Genomic DNA, 19216 nt, shown 5'->3' on the forward strand with positions numbered 1-19216 from the left:
TAGCATAGCAAGTCTGGTTTTGATGCACATTTTAAAGAGGGTGTTTACCATCTAAAGACAAAATAAAGGAATCCTAGCTGAGTGTGATATTCTGCACTTTAAAGCCCTGTATTTTATACAGATACAGGGAATGAATTAAAAACAATCCGAGAGACATTATTTGAAGTGAACCTGATAACAAAATGAGTGTTGTGTTTAATGAATGTGACAAGCTTGATTGTACATCATGGGGGCAGAGAGCCTGTGTCTTCCAAATGATCATTTTACTTTAAAGCACTTTAGGAAAAAAAAAAAATCTAATCTTGGCTGGACCAGACTGTTGTGTCCTCTAGCACACTTCCTTATTTTCTTTTATGCTTTGGCATGATTTCAGGACACCTCCTAAGCACATGCATTTGTACTTCTAATGTGGCAAATAGGGATGATTCAAACTCAAACACATACAGTTCAGACAAATTGAACAGAGCTTGAAAAATGTTTTTTTAGGGGCATCCATCAGTGTTTGACAAAGCACCGCAGTGAAAGAAAACTAGACCTTAAAGAGAGTCCATATTTTTATGACTTTCATTAACTTCAGTACTGACACCAATCGCATGGATTACTATGCAAGGTCTCATTTTAAAAGGATATTTGAAGTTTGTCACAGTCTCTGACTTGTGTTTTTTCTCTATGGCTCAAGGAAAGATTTTATACTTTCAAAACAGCCTCTTGCCTTAAACCAGGGATTGTTCTGTCCAAACAAATTAATAGCAGCTTTAGGGTGGAGCTGTGGTCCTAGTCTGGCTTTTAAAGGGTTAATAACCAGCATTTTAAAAACCAGTTACCACGAAGAACAGTATCATTACCCCCCCTTTGTCTGTTGAGTGTTAGAATATAAGGTGTTGTTTTTGTATTGCTGATATTGAAGTTTAATAAAGTATTACTGTTAAACGGACTGACCATTGTATTGAGCGAATCATACTGGTTTAATCTACAAAATAAGACTCATAGCAGTGAGCCAGTTAACATGAAGATCGTGGGGTTCTTTGCTTGTATTTTATACTTCGTATGGGAATATAGATATTTTCAAAGACAGTGCTGTAAATGCAAAGCTGCTGATACTCCCTGGTACCTATAGTAATTACTTGATGTGTTGTAGTTTATAATTCCGATGGTCTAGTTGCAATCAGACCATGTGGCTTACAGCAGCAGTTTATCTATGGGTTATATTTTCAAATATTTACACATAACAAATTAACATAAAAAAAAGACACAAGTGAAGAACCAAAATATTATAAGCACAATGAAATAAGACCAGTAGATATGCTAAAAATGAGAATTGATTGTAACATATTGTTAACCTTCACTTTATATACTTGTAAACTAGCCATGTGGGAGGCTCTCTGAGGTTTTGGGCTACAGTATACCACACTTGCCGTCATGGATTTTTACAAAGCAGTGTCTGAGGTAGAATGGGATAAAACAGCTAACGCTAAACCATTAAGAAAATACTTATTTCTGCATATGTGTGTGGTAGGGATTTCAGCTGCTGTTGCCCTGGAAGCACGCTTCGCTGAATATCAGTTTAATGTCAGCGATTTATTTAATATTAACCTCATCCCTTATCAAAAGGAAAGGCTAATGACTAGGCAGTACTTTGATTAATATGCAGACTTTATTTTCACTTTAAATTGAGTCAGCCTATGTATACATGTTCAGCAGGATCACCTGAAGTCCTATGAGCTGAAGTTTAATATTTTAAAAACTGTACGAAAAACATAAAGGACTTGCTTACATATTTTTTTCCATCTGAGATGACTCTGACCAACTCTGGGCATTCTCTCTGTTATTTAGATGTAGATTTAAAATCATGTTGAATCCAAGAACACCTCAAACTTTGTTTTGAGGAATGAGTCCGGGATCTGTGAGTGAGGACTGCTTTCTGCCATATTTATAACTGGGATACAGTAGAGGGTTTATTGAGGGTTATAGAGGGTTGCTTTGTGTTTTAGGGTTCCATCATCCTCATACTGGCCCAGTTCAAATGTATTTTGAACTTTTGTTCTGAATTTGAGTTGCCTTTTAATCATCTTATCTGTCACAGCCCTTCAGGCAAGAAACCATCTTTTGACATTTTTGATATAGCGGTGTTACAGTAAATGCTGGTCACACAGCAATAAAGGTATTTCTCCTTAGACTAGCATTGTTATTAATATAGGCGTTCAGTCTTTTGCCTTTTGGCTGAAAGTGTAAGTTTAGAACTTTACACTTATTTTCCCCTGCTAACAAACAAGTGTTAATATATTCAGTGCTGAAGTAGTTCCTCTTGTTAAATCACTTACTGTATAGTAACCTTTATTAGTTTTGGTACTATTATAACATGTTAGTACGCAGTGTCCTTTATTAAATACATTTCCTGAACTTTGAAAAGGCTCTAAAAGAAACAACATTTGCTGCCTGTTCTGTCCTGCTGTGCCATCCATTCTTAACTGTCTATTTATTAATTCATTTGGTGACACAATAATCACATTTGTTTTAATTATAATGGCTGTTATTCCTGTAATTTTCCAGTTGAATTCATTATGGATATGTGGCCGTCTGTAAAGTTAATCTTCATAAATAGAAAAGGATTTACAAAACAGCAGCAAAATACGAGTCATTCATATACAGTAATAGAGGTTCTAATTGACATGTATCTAGAGGGAACAAGAACAGGTTCCATTCCAGTATAAACAGTTATTGCTTCACTCTGCACTATTTTTGCATTCCATTGGTATTAAGAGTCAGATTTATCATAGGTGATATAATCTACATTTTCAACTCAAAACCAACATATACAAAAATTCTGTAATGAGGCCTCTAGGTGTTTGAGATATTAATATTGTATCTTTTATTAATGATTGTTTTGTTAAATATATATATATATATATATATATATATATATAGATATATATATATAATGTAATCACTGAAATCTGTGATACAGTGATCTTGTTAAAGATGACTAATAAATATGTAAGTCTTCCAATGTATTTAATTATTCCCTTTAAAAGTCTACTGTTGGTCTGCTGACATAGAATTTGAAATATGCAAAGTTTGTGTAGTATTTCAATTCGGGGAGTAATCGCACAGCTCATTGAGATATCTTTTAAATGTGCTTTTTACGGTTCGTAAGAACATTTACAGCATATCCAGTTGTAATCATATATATATGATATTATAAGCTGCTTATTTTACATCTGTCACATGGAGGAGCTCTGAAATGGAGGTGAAAATGACTTCCCTCTCTGGAATTTGCTTAATTGATCAGGGCGGTTATGTGACGGTCGGATGTGGGACGTTTCACTGTACTGGGATATTGGGGAAAACTCTATATGTGCCTAATGGGGATAAAGAAGGTAGTACCCACAGTGGAAACTGTATTGCATTTATTTATTTTTTTGGGGGTGTAGATTCCAACCAAAAAAATCTGTTTACTGTATCTGTAATTTTTTTTTTTTTTTTTTTTTTAATTGTCATGCATTATATCGGGAGTACAGTTCATTACATTTCATAGATAACTGTCGTCGTCTTGAAGTTTCATACAAAAAAAAAAGGCCCTGTTATGTCACTCTACTTGATCAGAAATTAGATATTATTGAACTTGCAGGGACATAAACTTATTTTCCCCATGAAACTTGCATGCCTTGAAGACTAGTTACAGCGCGGTTATAGCTTAGTTAATGCAGGTGTACTGTGTTAATAACATGTGCAGAAGTGTAACAAGAGGGATAAAAAAAGAGTTCTGTTTAGCTGGTAACATTCACAGCTCTGATTCTTCACTTGTTTCAGTCACTAGGATTGATGTCTCTGGTTTCAAGTACTGTGTTTGATTAACCTGTCGGTTTGTAAGTGTGAGGTTAGTAACTTTGTAGTTTGACTGTATATTGAAAAGGGAATTTATTCCAAATGGTGCATTTGTAAAACGGATAATGGTGTCCACATGATAGCTGCATACCTTATAATTTCACCAAAAGGCCATATGGTTCCAACCTTATGAACACTGTGAAGTATGTAAACTAAAAAAAGGACTGGGTCCCACTGCTTTAAAAACCACCGATAGTGATAAGGTGAACAACATTCTTTTGAGTAAATGCATCAGCTTGCCTAAAAAGGCTCTTTGTTTTGCCCTGCTTTATGATATTGTTTATCTCGTTTGTCAATCAAATGCAACAGCAGTTGATATGGGGCACAACATACATATTCAAATGCCTTCATTACCTGGCCTTCTTGTGGGCTGCGAGCATCTGCCTCTCAGAGAGCCTTTGTTTCCTGCATTAGCAGCGAGCGCTTGGCATATCATTCCGTGCCATTTACATTTTCTAAAGGGCACAGGTGGGGCGGAGTGGAGAAGTGAACAATAGAACAGACATCAGTTTAGAGGACAAGCAGAGGGAACTGGTGCCCTTTGAATCAACTGTAGTTTCAGATAGTGTTAGTTTAGTTCACAGGCCTGTAAAAGAAAAGATGTCTGTATCCAAAACTAGCACATTGACGGAATGAGCGTTTGAAACCTTAGAAGTGGAATCTATCAATGAGAAAGCTTCACTAGAGAACCCTACCATGCGGTATATGGCCACAGGACATGCAGATATAATTTCTAAACACTGGAAAGGTAAATGAATCAGTCATTTAAAGCAATACAGTTCCTGTTTACTGTTTCACAGTAAATCTCTATATTCCCAGTACAGCCCACTACTGCCCGGTGATGCCCTGGAAGATCTTCAACTCTGCCTGTTCTTGTAGGCTGTGCTTGGACTGGACAGGTCTTTTCAGTTTTAATAGTGCATACCTTGGGGTCTGTTCCTTTTACTCTAAGAGTAAGGCCAGCGGTTTTCCATTTCAGGGTGTCGCCGTGTGCCGCAAAAAAAAATGGTTACAGTCCTGCACTTTTTTGGGGGGGTTTATTTTGTGTCTGAAATACAAGGTATTATGTTTTACATTAAAAAAAAAAAAAAGATCAGTAAAAAAGAACATCTTTTATGTTACATGTTATAATCCAATTGCAGGCTGCACATTTTGTTTTTTATACCACAATCTTTGAGTTAATTGCCTCCAAACATTTCAGGCAGTTTACTCAAAGTGGAATGTGTATAACAAACAGGTACAGACGACTCCTGTTAATTCGTGTTTCGATAATCCATGCTAATACATCAAAATGTTTTAGTGCAGAAATCATCTGATCTATGCGGAAGCGGGTAGTTGCGTTCTTTATTAGTGTGGAAATAAACAAATCTGTGCGGAAGCGGGCGGTCATCATTTAATTTAATTCAATTCAGTTGTGTATAGTCTGGTGCAAGCCAACGGACAGTACCATATTGTAATTACTGAAGCAAGGGAAAAGCGAGGAGAAAGCAGATTTAAGACTCTCTTAGAATATGAAGAGCAGTTCTGAAAATTTAAAGAGCAAGATCATTGACTTTTTTAAACCAGCTCTCTCTGCCTCTGAACAACGCTGATTATGTACAGTATATATTTTGACCTGTGCATCAATATAAATGCCTGTGCGTATATGATACACGATATAAAAAAGTAATTTTTTTCAAATAAATCATTTTTATGTTTTTAAAACTGCTGACAGAACCATCAGTGCTTTTGTTAATATTTCATGAATTAACGATGGAAGATGGAAATGAACATTTCAAAATCAGATAACATTTAGTTTGGATAAGATCTGGCTTAGACAGCTGTCATTTCAAGCAATGAAAAACCTGGGAAATAAAATATTTTGTATTTTGATATGGAAAACTGTATTAAGTGTAAAAAAAAAAAAAAAGTTATTCCAGCATTTGCTTTTTATTCCTGATCTCTTCATATGCAGTGAAGTTCTACCACCCGACCTGCCCTTTTCTGTGAGACTTTTGAGTAATAGAGAATGTGATTTGGTGGCAGAAGATTTATTTTCCCGCAATGAAAGCACTTTAATTTCATATTTGTTTTCAGTGCCTTTAAATAAATAGTCAATGTCATATCGTTACACTCAGAAAAATGTAAGTTATTGCAGGTAAACAGTGGGTTATCTGGGAGGGAGCGCAACCTAATGAGACTGGAACAGTGTTTTCAGAAATCTTACCAAGAGCAGCCTCTGGGCAATCTCCCTGTGGAAGCCTGTGACATATTCAAAGATTATTATTTCTGGCCAGTGTATTTGTCAGTGCAATCCCCCCTCTTAACCATGGAGCTTGTCAAGATGAACTTCTCTGTAGTGATAACTGTTGAGATTGGAGCAAAGGGGTTCCATGTCATTAGCTTTCACTTTACTGTTCATGGTAAGGAACTAGCCCTTAATGCAGCCCAGTCTTGATCAGAAGGACTACCCTTGTGCACCAGTTGGTGCCAGCTTGTGACATACACTCCTACAATACATGATAGTCTACTGATTTGATAAGGCTAGATCTTGATCCTATGGCACTTGTGAAAAGGGGTGATGCACATAAGCTTTAGTACTCGAGTGGACTTGCAAAGGCTCTTGAAATGTTTTAAAACTGGCACAAACCACAGCAGGGAAATTACTTCAGTAACAAATCCATCCTCACAGGTCATCTGAGCAATCGGGCTGTCTGCTGCTTTGTTTCTGCAGAACAGTTATGGTTTTAAAATCTTAGCAAAGGTGGCAATTAAAAGGGGAACGTGTGTGTGTACCAGGTTAAAAACAAAACACAAAAGAGTACTCGTACCACTTGAGACCAAACATAGCTGAACTTTATTAATTTAGGGTTTTTCTACCTCTATTAATTGCACCAATTGTAATGTAGTTTGGGATATTTATAAAAAAAGATGCAAATGTCAGGATTTTAAGATGAATATTTAAATGTGTTCATCATAAAAATGACCTTGGACTACTATCACGTCTTTTATATATATATATGTGTGTGTGTGTATTATGTATGTATGTATGTATGTATGTGTATATTCAGTCATTCCATTTAATGCACTTGGGTGAGTGAGTTTTATAAATGATGATGTTAATTCCTTGATCCTAAGGGGTTTAGAATTCCATCTTTAGGTTAAATAAAGTAAAAAATGTACACAGCTGTCAGATCGAATTTGAGCTTTCACTGACTTATTAAGCATGTATAAGCACAGAAAATAATTCTACAATTATAAAAATAATATTAAAAAAAAAAAAAAAATAAATCCGTAATTTCTGCTGATCAAAAGAGACATGGTGGAAAATTTAAGAGACACTTCAGGTATGATTTACTTTCAAAGGGATTTCACATCAAGCCATGCTTCAGTCAGATTTGTAACTTGAAGTGTTTTCTTTCTTTCTTTATTTCTTTCTGAAATGTATTCCTTATTTATTTCTTTCTAATTTAGTTTAATGGCATTTCTGCAAGTGTTGACATTGGTTTATCGCAGGTCAATCCATAGCAGGAACAAGCGTTCAGTATTAATGTTGGGGTTTGATATCTTTCTGCTGCAGATTAAGAATATTAGAACGTTAACAAACAAGAGGAGATGATTTTGCCCATTAATGCTTGCACAGTTTCTAGCAGCTGAATTGTGTTCTGGGTGGATGTCATTTACTAAGGTAGTGATGAAAACTTTTAAAAGCACACGATTTGGTTTCATAAGTAATGGCCGAGTTCATTTTATACTGTTTAACTTAGATTAAGGACTGTTCACTACTTTGTTTACCGCAGGAAATGAAACTGTAGAAACAGCCAATATTTGCAATGTTGTTAAGAGCTACCCCTGAGACAGTCACTGTTAGAACCCCAAACAATGTAACCTTAAACTACAAAAGCTCAATGCATCTATTGTGATTTTCATTGGGTTCTCTTGGTGTTTGGATTCATGGAGTTTAATAAAGGATTTCTTGATCAGAGAACATTTTTATTGATTGTCCTTCCTGCCCCATGACTAATTTGAAATGTGTTGATCTTCCCTATTTTCTGCCTTTACTGTGGGGGATAATCTCTGCTGAGCAGATGAAACCTTCTAAAGATAAAAAAAAAATGTAGTCCTCCATGGAGCAAATAGGACATTGCAAACAGCATACAGCATTTGTGTGAATGTCAGGCACCCCTCCTCGTAATCATCAGAGTTTTCATGCTTTCAGTATTTAAAAAATGAAAGAAATACTACAGTATATAAAGTAACAAACCGACTTGGCTATATCTCTGTACTTCCTAAATGCTTATTTGGTTAGTGCGTTACCCAAAGACGTATATTACCTCTCAATCTCCAAGCCAGACAGCGTGGATTACAACACCACTAAACAACTAGTGTGTCACACAGATTTATATCCCTCAACCCCCTATCCGGGTAATTAAGAAAGCAACCAAAGCTGTTGGTTAGAAAAGGGGTCATTGTCAGTTCACTAAAAGAACAGATTACTGATCCCTATCCAACTGAGGGGACCCAAATAGTTACTATTCAGATCAGATGAGATCTACTGACAGCCACCCAGAATCTTGTTTTCTTCTTTTCTGTATATATTTGCTTTTTGTAAAACCTACTGTGTTTTAATGTTAGCTTTTCAAAGACACAATTCAGGATGTATGTTAAAAACGTTAAACTGCTTCCCTTTAATGTGTTTTACTTTTCAAAATCACAGGCGATTCGTATACAAACTACATTGACTGTATACGAATCGTCTGTGGTTTTTAAAAGCAAAACACGTTAAAGGGAAGCAGCCTGACAGCAGCTGAGATCAAAGTCTGGATCTGAAAGCCCTACAGATACTGTCATTCTGTCAAAATGGTTATAGAAACAGTGCCTGGATGTTGTTATTGCTTTCTTTTTAAATCAAAAACACGTTGCTACAGTAAATTCTCTGACAGAGACATTCAAAGATCATTGCAATTATACATACTGGACCAGTTCTCTTCTTTTTTTTTTTTTTTTAATGTTTGAGGTGGCCATACTAGTGAAGGTTCATAGTTGATTGTATTTATTGTAGTTTTCTTCTGATTTTGATTTACTGTTTGAGTTTATATAAATTAAATGTGCAAATGAGTTGCATGGAGCTGCATCCAAGGTTTCAGAAGGATTTGCAAGACATTCTTATTAGAGATGCATGTGTGATAGAGTAGAGTCAGTTGATGGTGGCCTTAATACTGAATGAATTGGTGACCTCACAATTAAGGATGATTTTTTGACAGTCCCAATTTACTCCTATTGGCAACAACCTCAAGGAAAAAAAAAAGAAGCAAAATATAAATTAGATATCTGCAGCCCTTCTAATTGGTAACCTGCTGGAATTTGTCATAAATAATGAAAGGTGGGACTTTATAGTTTTTGTCCCCATTGCCACTTTCAGCACAAGGTGGAAGACAAGTACAAAAGTAATTAATATGGGACCCAAAGTGAAGGTAGACCCCCCACCTGGGGGGATCAATATTACTTTGTAATTGTTTCATTATGTTACATGTAAGCTTTGATAGCTGGAATTAGTCCATTAGCATCTCAACCACCAATAATGATATGGCCGCTGGCATTGCAGATTCAGCCTGCTCATTCCCAGTGCTCTTTGTGACAGGCTTCTTGTGGTTTAAACAGACTTTTCTGTTTTGCAACCAGATCCATCACAGTGTTGTGTTTTTTGTACTGAATACAATATCACCCCCCTCCCTGCCTTCCTTCTCCTTAAAACACATTGAATTACACAACCGCAAACCTCAATTCCTGGTTTCAATTATAGAAACAAGCATACATGTGTCACCTTTCTTGACTGCTTTCAACACCTGTTGCAATCAAATTCTCACGTTCCATGTTACTTCTGTCAGCTAGTGACTGTAATGGAGATGCTAATCCTTTATAATCCATTTTGACAGTTTAATTGAGCCAAATTTAAGATTTCTGGGACTTGAAATAAGAATGTGAAGAGATGAATGTTCAATGTAGTTGGTTTCCTTTATGTTTTGCTTTGTATTTAGATTCAAGTTGGCAAGACAGAAGACTCTTTTGTATGAAGTTGTTTTATATTTGAAACATTCATACCTCTCCTCAACTTGTTACTGTGCCAGGAATACCATTAACATAGATTTTAGTTTAGTATATTCTAAACCTAATGCAGTATTCTGCAGCATAATTGACACTTTTAAAGCCTCTTGTTTATGTTCCCTTTGGTGTAACTTCTTCAGTTAAATGCACCCATTACTTAAAGACTGTAACATGTAGAAAACAGAAAGTACTGATTAGAGGAAAAACCTCAGAATGGAGAGTGGTAAACAACGGTGTACCACGGGGATCAGTATTAGGTCCTCTGCTATTCCTAATCTACATTAATGATTTAGATTCTGGTATAGTAAGCAAACTTGTTAAATTTGCAGACGACACAAAAGTAGGAGGAGTGGTAAACACTGTTGCAGCAGCAAAGGTCATTCAAAATGATCTAGGCAAGATTCAGAACTGGGCAGACACATGGCAAATGACATTTAATAGAGAAAAGTGTAAGGTACTGCACGCAGGAAATAAAAATGTACGTTATAAATATCATATGGGAGATACTGAAATTGGATAAGGAATCTATGAAAAAGACCTAGGAGTTTTTGTTGACTCAGAAATGTCTTCATCTAGACAATGTGGGGAAGCTATAAAAAAGGCTAACAGGATGCTCGGATACATTGTGAAAAGTGTTGAATTTAAATCAAGGGAAGTAATGTTAAAACTGTACAATGCGCTAGTAAGACCTCATCTTGAATATTGTGTGCAGTTCTGGTCACCTCGCTATAAAAAAGATATTGCTGCTCTAGAAAGAGTCAACGAAGAGCGACCAGAATTATTCCGGGTTTAAAAGGCATGTCATATGCAGACAGGTTAAAAGAATTGAATCTGTTCAGTCTTGAACAAAGAAGACTACATGGCGACCTAATTCAAGCATTCAAAATTCTAAAAGGTATTGACAGTGTCGACCCAAGGGACTTTTTCAGCCTGAAAAAAGAAACAAGGACCAGGGGTCACAAATGGTGTTTAGACAAAGGGGCATTCAGAACAGAAAATAGGAGACACTTTTTTACACAGAGAATTGTGAGGGTCTGGAATCAACTCCCCAGTAATGTTGTTGAAGCTGACACCCTGGGATCCTTCAAGAAGCTGCTTGATGAGATTTTGGGATCAATAAGCTGCTAACAACCAAACGAGCAAGATGGGCCGAATGGCCTCCTCTCGTTTGTAAACTTTCTTATGTTCTTATGTTCTAAAGCTGTATAAAACATTAATAGGGGGTCTAATCAACAATGGCTGTTTCTTCAAAAACTAAATGATGCGGAATTAGGCTGGCAGATCCTGGGACAAGAAACTGATTTTTTTACAGTGTCAAGAAAGTCGCTCTGCAAAAGGAGTTAATAAATGTGTTGGCATGTTGTTGGGTTACAACTGCAACCCAGATTCCTGTCTAGATATCATACCAAAGATATTCAAGACTGATAAACCCAGTTGGTCACTTTATGCTTGCTGCTGTATCCAGCCCGCATTTTATTCTGATCCTGTAATGGGAAACAGCAAAGCCAGCAATGGTCCCTAACTCCAGGCACTGTCTCTGAACCTTCTCTAGAAATTAAATGCCAAATCGTCTTTAAATTGCTTATCACGAGACCTGCATTCATACAGCCTCCAGTGTTTATCTGCAGGTATCAGTCAGTCAAACAAAAGTGCCAGTTTGGTGCAGGAGTCCTTTTAATCAAGACTGGACTGTTCACCTTTAAATGTTAAAAGTAGAAATTTAGAGAATAATACTAATGGTAATGATCATAAAAATATAAAATGTATCCAGGTAGCTAGATATGATGTCACATGACCTACATATCGCTGATCAAAACATTGCGTTTGGAGTGCCTAAAACAGTGTTAATCATATATGTGAGGATAAACATTTGTTTTGTTATGCATGTAACCTAAACATTGCGATTTTAGGTCCCGTAATAGATCCCAATGACAAGAAGTAATTAATATGTACAATAGCACAAATTCATAATACAGGTAAGGCATGCTCAGGATGTTCTGCAAAATGGATTTTCATTGAATACAGAAAGTGTGAACACTTTATAATTTTCCTAATGAAATTAATCTGGGTTTTGATACTAAGAAATGATTAGCCTAAATATGTTAGGGATGTAACCCAATGGCGTAGCCTCAAAAACACAGCTTAGTGTCAATATGTTTTTATTATATTTTGTTTTCTTAAATTATACATCAGCACATACTGAGTCACATATCTGATTAATCATTACCAGATATATATATATGATTACTTAAGCTTTCAGTTCTCAGCATGATACTTTAGATTCTGGAGAGTATTCTACAAATACCAAACTCTAAGGAAAATGTGTTTGATGTCTTTAATAGAAAATAAGATATCTTTTTAGTTCACATTGGTCACATAAACTGTATTTAAGATGTTAATGAATTCAGCCCAAGCTCTCTGGCTTTCTAGGCCTGCACTGCTTTACACAACACTCCCTTTAAATTGATTTATAAAAAATGATGAGTCTGCAACACTGTTTGTATCTTTTGGATCATCCATCCTCATCATCTGCTCCACCCCCAACCCTAAAACAGTTCCTGCAGTGTGGCAGGACTTTGCCTTGCAGCTGGCCATGAGACTATGCAGCACTGCTGGCGGGCGCCTCTGTCTCTCTGTGCAAATTAGAAGGGACTTAATGAGTGGAAGGAAGCAGCAAAAACAGGAGGAAAGGTTACTTCTCCCTAAGAAGGGATCAATGGTTTGTATTCTTCACTTAACTGACCTTTACATGCACAATTAACATTTAAAGAAACTAACATTTTTAAGGTTGTTTTAAGGTAATTGCCGAGGTAGGCAATGATTGTTAAAGGTCTGTGAGTGGAGTTTTAGACTTTATATTTAAAGTTGCTTGAGGTATGTATACACGCATGCTGTGGCTTATCTAACTGACCCAGAGTGATGCATTTAGAATTTTGATACTGGTACAGGAACACACAGGGCTGGCATTGAAGCCCATATCATCTGGTAAATAAACTTTTAACATAACGTGAGGATACAACTTTTCTGAAGGAATGAGCTGAGAAATAGTATTTGCCAATTGATTTAAATAGCCAATTGTATTACTTTTGGCTCAGCTTACCGCCACCACCCTCGTGCTGACTCGGGAGCGGAAAAGATGAACACACGCTTTTTCTAAATAAACCTTTGCTTTGCAATTATCCATTGTCGATGTTGTGTCCTCAAAAAAATCAAGCAGGTTAGTTAGACAAGATCTCCCTTTCCTAAAACCATGCTGTTTGTCTCCCAGGATACTGTTACCATGAAGGTAATTTTCCATTTTGGATCTTATTGTAGTTTCCATAAGTTTACATATAATAGAAGTCGGGCTTATTGGTCTGTAGTTACCTGGTTTTGTTTTGTTTCCCTTTTTGTGGATCAGTATTGCATTTGCAATTCTCCAGTGTGTCGGTGTAACCCCTGTGTCAAGAGACTGTTGCATGGTCTTGGTTAGTGGTTTGTAAATAACTTTTCATTTCTTTGAGTACTGTTGGGAGGACCTCATCCAGCCCATGGGATTTGTTTATTTATTTTTTGTACAGCAACCTTCTAAGTGCAACATTTAGTTTTTTCTTGTCCTAAAGATAATGTGCAGAGGCAATACAGTAGCTACTGAATTTTGATGTTTGTGAGGTCAACTAAAACCATACTGCCACCCATATATCTGTTAAGACAAAAATAGGCCATTTCAAAATTGCTACAGTAATGTTAGCCCAAACATTGGATTGGATGCTGTAGGAAAAAAGTTTAGGCATTGTTTGGTCAAGGTGTCCATTGAAACTTTAAAACAGACTTGTATATTAAACGAGTGAGCCTTTTTTTGTAATGAGTGCAGTCTTCTATCCTTCAAAACATCCAGGGAACTGGGAATACAGTGTTGCAGAGTTAAAATCACATTACACTGCCAGCCTCCACAGAGAATCACTCCTGTGTCAGCTCGTCTGCTTCCCTTTAAGGAGTACTTCTTAGCACTATATATTATTCAAACTTATAACAGCCACTCAGGGGAGAAATATGGGATGTACTGTGCAGGAATTCAGTAATCTGTATTTTGTATTCATTCCTCATTATGTTTTCTGGTAAAACCCTACAATCACCCCTCTGTTTATAACCAAAATAAACCCTTTTCTGTTGCAGAAGTCACCCTTTCCAAGCCCCCTATGATATATATATAAATAAGATTTTTTTTTTTTAAATGCAGTAGCATTGAAGTGACAGCTCCTAAAGGTGTATAGATGAGAGGCACATTTATTACAATTGTTGAATGCACAGTCTCACCATTTAGGCTCTGCCCCCACAGGATCCACAGCAAATCCCACCAGATATAGGACTGTTATACAATGTGTTTGACAGCAGCAGCAACACAGTCCTGGAGTAACAGTGTGCTGTATTACTCTGCCTCTGTATGATTGGTTTTGTTTCCCTTTGCTCATTAGCGGCTCTTCAGTTCTAATAGTCTGCCATATATGCATACATAATTACCTAAAATATCTTCATAGAAGTAAGAACCAGCACCATCTGTTGAGCTTCCATTTTGGAGCAGGTTTTTTGAGCAAGCATTATTTTTCTTTGGCAATACACAGTGGACTAGGTGGCACTGACACTTATATACACTTTGGCTCTATCCACAATCAACTAGAAGTGAAGAACAGCGACTTAAAGGGTACATAAGGACCCTTTATTGTCTTAAATGTTTCTGTGTGTGCTGTTTTAATTATTTTTTTGTTTACATTTGACCACTTTTTTAAACTTTTAAATTGCATTCCCTGCCTCAAAATGGCTTCCCATGTACCTACATGGACCTCTCAGAACTACATTTCCCATCATCCTCCTGCTCACATGTAACTGAGATGGAATTACCAATGAGCAGGAGGATGATGGGAAATATAATTCTGAGAGGTCCATGCGGGTACATGGGAAGCCATCTTAAGGGAACAGTGTGCAATTTAAAAGTTAAAAAAAGTGGTCAAAATGTGGATGGTTTCACCAACCCCGTTGTACGTGAGAAATAAAGCACTCCAGCAACTTTTGAAATGAAAACAGAACGGTGCCTGTATATTTATTTTCTTCAAAAAACAGAAATAAAACAAAAAACTCCCTTTGGAGTACTAACTGTACTTTTGTAGAGGTCTAACTATAACCAGATGGCTAGTCCATTTACCGGTAATCACAAAAAAACGTTATTTGTTCTTTGTTTTCAACTCACAATACACTGCCTGTTCCTCTTCAGACTCCCACACAAATAACCCAACTGAGGTCAATTGATTTGAAATTTTTGATCGGTTAATTTATGAGCATTATCTGTGCACATTTTAAATAAAGGTTATGATATTATAGTGGCTGTTCTACACAGTAATACTAAAAAAGTCAATAGAATCTATAAATAAATAAATAATAAGCCAATGGGAATTTGGTCTTCTTAAAAGCATTTTTATTATTTTTATTTTAGTAAATGTAACACATTTTCACAGATCATCGGTTGTTTGCATAACTACATACTTGGCTTCCTTCTTGTAGTTCTGAATCTAGTAGAACCAGATGCCCTGAAGAGATTAAGCCGTTTGGAATTCCCGTTGGTTAAACTCCCAATTATGTCCCGCCCCTGCCTCCTCATGATTGGACACCTGTAGAACAAGGGGCAGACCTTTGACTCTCACATTGGTTAAACCTTATGATTGGACGGCTGCGGAGAAAATCCAATCTTATTGGTTGATTTTATTTTATGTACAAAAATAGAACTGCACGATTACATTTAAAAAAAAAAAATAATCTGCGTTCAACGACGTAGTTGATTAATTGGTCTTATTAATCAGAGCAGCCCTAATATATATTTATTTATTTTTCAGAACCTGATAAAGAACCTGCCGGAACAAAAGGAGCTGACTGCTTTAGCGGAGCTGAAGGACGAGTACGAGGAGCTGTGTGAATCAGAGCAGTTTGGCATCGTGGTGAGTATAGTGCAGTACAATGCTATTCAATACAGTATAGTACAGTACAATGCTATGCAATACAGTATAGTACCATGCTATGCAGTACAGTATAATACAGTACAATGCTATGCAGTATAGTACAGTACAGCGCTGTGCAATATAATACAGTACAATGCTATGCAGTGTAGTATAGTACAGTACAATGCTATGCAATACAGTATAGTACGATGCTATGCAGTACAGTATAATACAGTACAACGCTGTGCAGTATAGTACAGTACAACGCTGTGCAATATAATACAGTACAATGCTATGCAGTATAGTATAGTACAGTACAATGCTATGCAATACAGTACAGTACAGTGCTATGCAGTATAGTCTAATACAATGCTATGTAGCATAGTACAGTACAATGTTATACAGTACAATGCTATGCAGTACACTAGAATACAGTACAATGCTATGCAGTATAGTACAGTAGAATGCAGTGCAGTGTAGTACAGTACATTACAGTGCAATGCAGTACTCCACTCCCTAGTCTCTGGGAGATTGTCAACTGCCACTGAAAGAGAAAGGAAGAGGCGTTTCAGCTGTCTTGATTTTTTGCCCTCTCCCTCTGTGCTGTGACTGTATAATTTTCAATGCTGCATACAAATACAATCTGTTTCTTTAAATCTTTATTAAAGATTGGAGAAAATCTGGAAATGAATAGCAGAACCATTAAGAAAAAAATACTGCCTGAGGGCCTTCTGCAGTATCAGCGCTATTCAATATATAAAACGTCGTAGTGATGTATAATTAAAAGGCCAAGAATAAAAAGGGCATTTTTTATGACAAGTCAAACCTGGTAGCCTTGTTGTGACTGACAGCAACAACGATTTTGATAAATAATAAAGAAGCAGAATCTGATTTTCATGCAGAGCATCATTAGGGGGTTTGGAGTTTAATACAACAGAGTTATCCGGTGCTCCAAATGAATTTATGTAAGAGAATAACTTATGAAAAGGTGTTGTAATCATCGACTGGATTTGGGTAGCTGTTTTGAAATGAGACATTACAGCACTCAGTACTGTTGTTTGAACAGAAAAAAAACAAATTCAAGTGTAGCATGCACATGGTACCTAGGCAGAGTTATTGCAGTTGTTTAAATATAATACAGTAAAATGCTGCTAACAAAAAAATAAATAAACATTATCAACAATAAATACAGCAGCCCCTCTTGACTATAATCTGCATATAAATTCAAACATTGCGCATTCTCTTAGCGTTTTGTATTCTCTTCTGGCTGTGCTGCCAGTTTGTCAGAAAATGAATGTAGCTACTTAGCAGCCCTGCTGGGACTGTGGACTATTATTGGTCATTTAAATGTAAAACAGAGGTGTACCAAACTATACGCACACAGGTTTTGCAATTCATTGTTTTTTTGTCCTTTCCTTTCGTTGCTTCATTCTTCTTTTTTTTTTTATATATATTGGTTATAAGGTACACAAAGTGCATTGTGACTATGAAGCAAACATAAAACAACAAAGGCTTTGGAGATTGACCTGTAATAATGTATCGGTTTCTTTTTAGCTCATCATGTATCAGCCAAGTCAGTTTATCTTGAAATGTAGCTCTGGCTGCCGATTGTATCATAAGCATTAAAATATTGTGTCAGAATTAAAATAAATGTATTAGCATAAGATCTTTCAATTCCCGGTCGACAAAGAGTACCTCTGATATTTGTTAATTGTATAGTTTAGAGGTTTTATAACTCCTTTCACACAGTATCAGTGACTAAGTTTATATACTACGTTACGTACTACGTTTCATAGCAAATGATGTATTAATATAAAGCCAACTCAGATATTTTATTAGAGTCAGAATATGGAAAGATGGCCACAATTTCGCTAGAAAGCGTTTATGAGCTTAAAGCCTGTTTTTAAGTGATTGAGCAAAGAGTAAGTGGGTGTGATGTCAGGATTAAAAAAAAAAAAAAAACAGAGGAGAAGAAAGTATCAGAAGAAAGTACAAAGAATGGAAAGAGGGTAGAGTGGATCTTTTAGGTTGTTTCTTCTGAGCAGCTTAATACAGTTGTGGAGAGAGAAATATTAATTTCTGAGGTGCTCATTGAGTTTTATGAGGTCCTGACACTTCGTTATATAGTGTGTGTGTGTGTGTGTATATATATATAGTATAACAAAACAGGTTTCCTTTTAAAAAGCCTGTTGTTACAAGGTTGCTCTGAACCACTGTTGGTTTTAATTACAGGAGCGAGTATTTGTTTGTAAAAGCCTTTTAGAGCTGAATTTAGAATACAAGCCCTCACAAAGTAATTAAAAGGTAGTTTGTTTTTTTTTTTTTTCCCCAAGCCTTTGCTTTATTATCTTTATTAATTTATTGATAGCCAGATCCTCTTGCTTTTGTGTAATGACCATTAGCTGTGATACAAACACGTTTTAACCAGGACAATATTCAGCCAGTCGTAAAGTCACCACATAAACAGAACCACGTACATTCCCACTGGGGAAATAAGCCACATGTAGCAACTTTCCACAAAGGCTGTCATAAGCAGACCCCCTTTTTTAATATACTGCTGATCAAATAAAGAAATGAAAGGCACACAGTGCTATTTTGATAGACAACAAGCTCATAACAAGAATAAATCTCTTATATAATGTAATATCATGGCAAGTGTCCCAGTGTAGTCTCTGAGAGATGGATTATTCGACAAGCTGTACAACAGAACTGAAATTCTCTGTGCATTACACCTGACAAGGGAAGGGCCTGTAATAGTGTTTTTTTCTGGTTCTTTTTTATTTGATTTTTATCACTAAACTGGTTGAGGTAATAAAATTTAATTTTCTTTTATCCATATCCTTCAAGCTAGCCACAATGACACAGGATTGAGGGCAGCAGTTTCTCGATATTAAAAGTGTTTTATTTGTAGACTTTCCATTTTGATTCCCATGCTAGTATGGACAGTTTAGGCATATTTAGAGAATTTTTCTAGGACAGACAATCCAAACATTTTAATATAGGGCAACTACAGCAGTATTGCAAATCCCAAGTATTCTGACTCTGATCTTTGCTCCCTGCTCCAGGGAGCCAAACCACGTGCGTTCTGGACCCCCTCTCCACTCACCTTTTCCAGGCTGTTGCCCCTGCTGTACTCCCTTTCATTTCCTCTCTTCTCAATACTTCTTTCCTCTCTGGTTGTTTCCCTTTTCTTGATCTGTCATCCCTCCAAAACTGCCGTCCTGTCTTCCTTCTCCCTTTCCTCTCCAATACCCTCGAGCGAGCAGTACATCACCACCTCT

General features: G+C 36.5%; 1 protein-coding gene across 1 annotated transcript in view; it reads left to right on the plus strand.

Annotated features, from left to right (window-relative positions):
• The window catches only part of LOC121295178 (protein diaphanous homolog 2-like), a 385994-nt gene that overhangs the window by 226853 nt on the left and 139925 nt on the right, over positions 1-19216 (plus strand). The window contains 1 exon segment of the mRNA XM_041219584.1: positions 15834-15935. Within this exon segment, the coding sequence (XP_041075518.1) occupies positions 15834-15935 (102 nt within the window).

The sequence above is a fragment of the Polyodon spathula genome, chromosome 20, assembly GCF_017654505.1.
Source record: "Polyodon spathula isolate WHYD16114869_AA chromosome 20, ASM1765450v1, whole genome shotgun sequence".
Classification (NCBI taxonomy): domain Eukaryota; kingdom Metazoa; phylum Chordata; class Actinopteri; order Acipenseriformes; family Polyodontidae; genus Polyodon; species Polyodon spathula.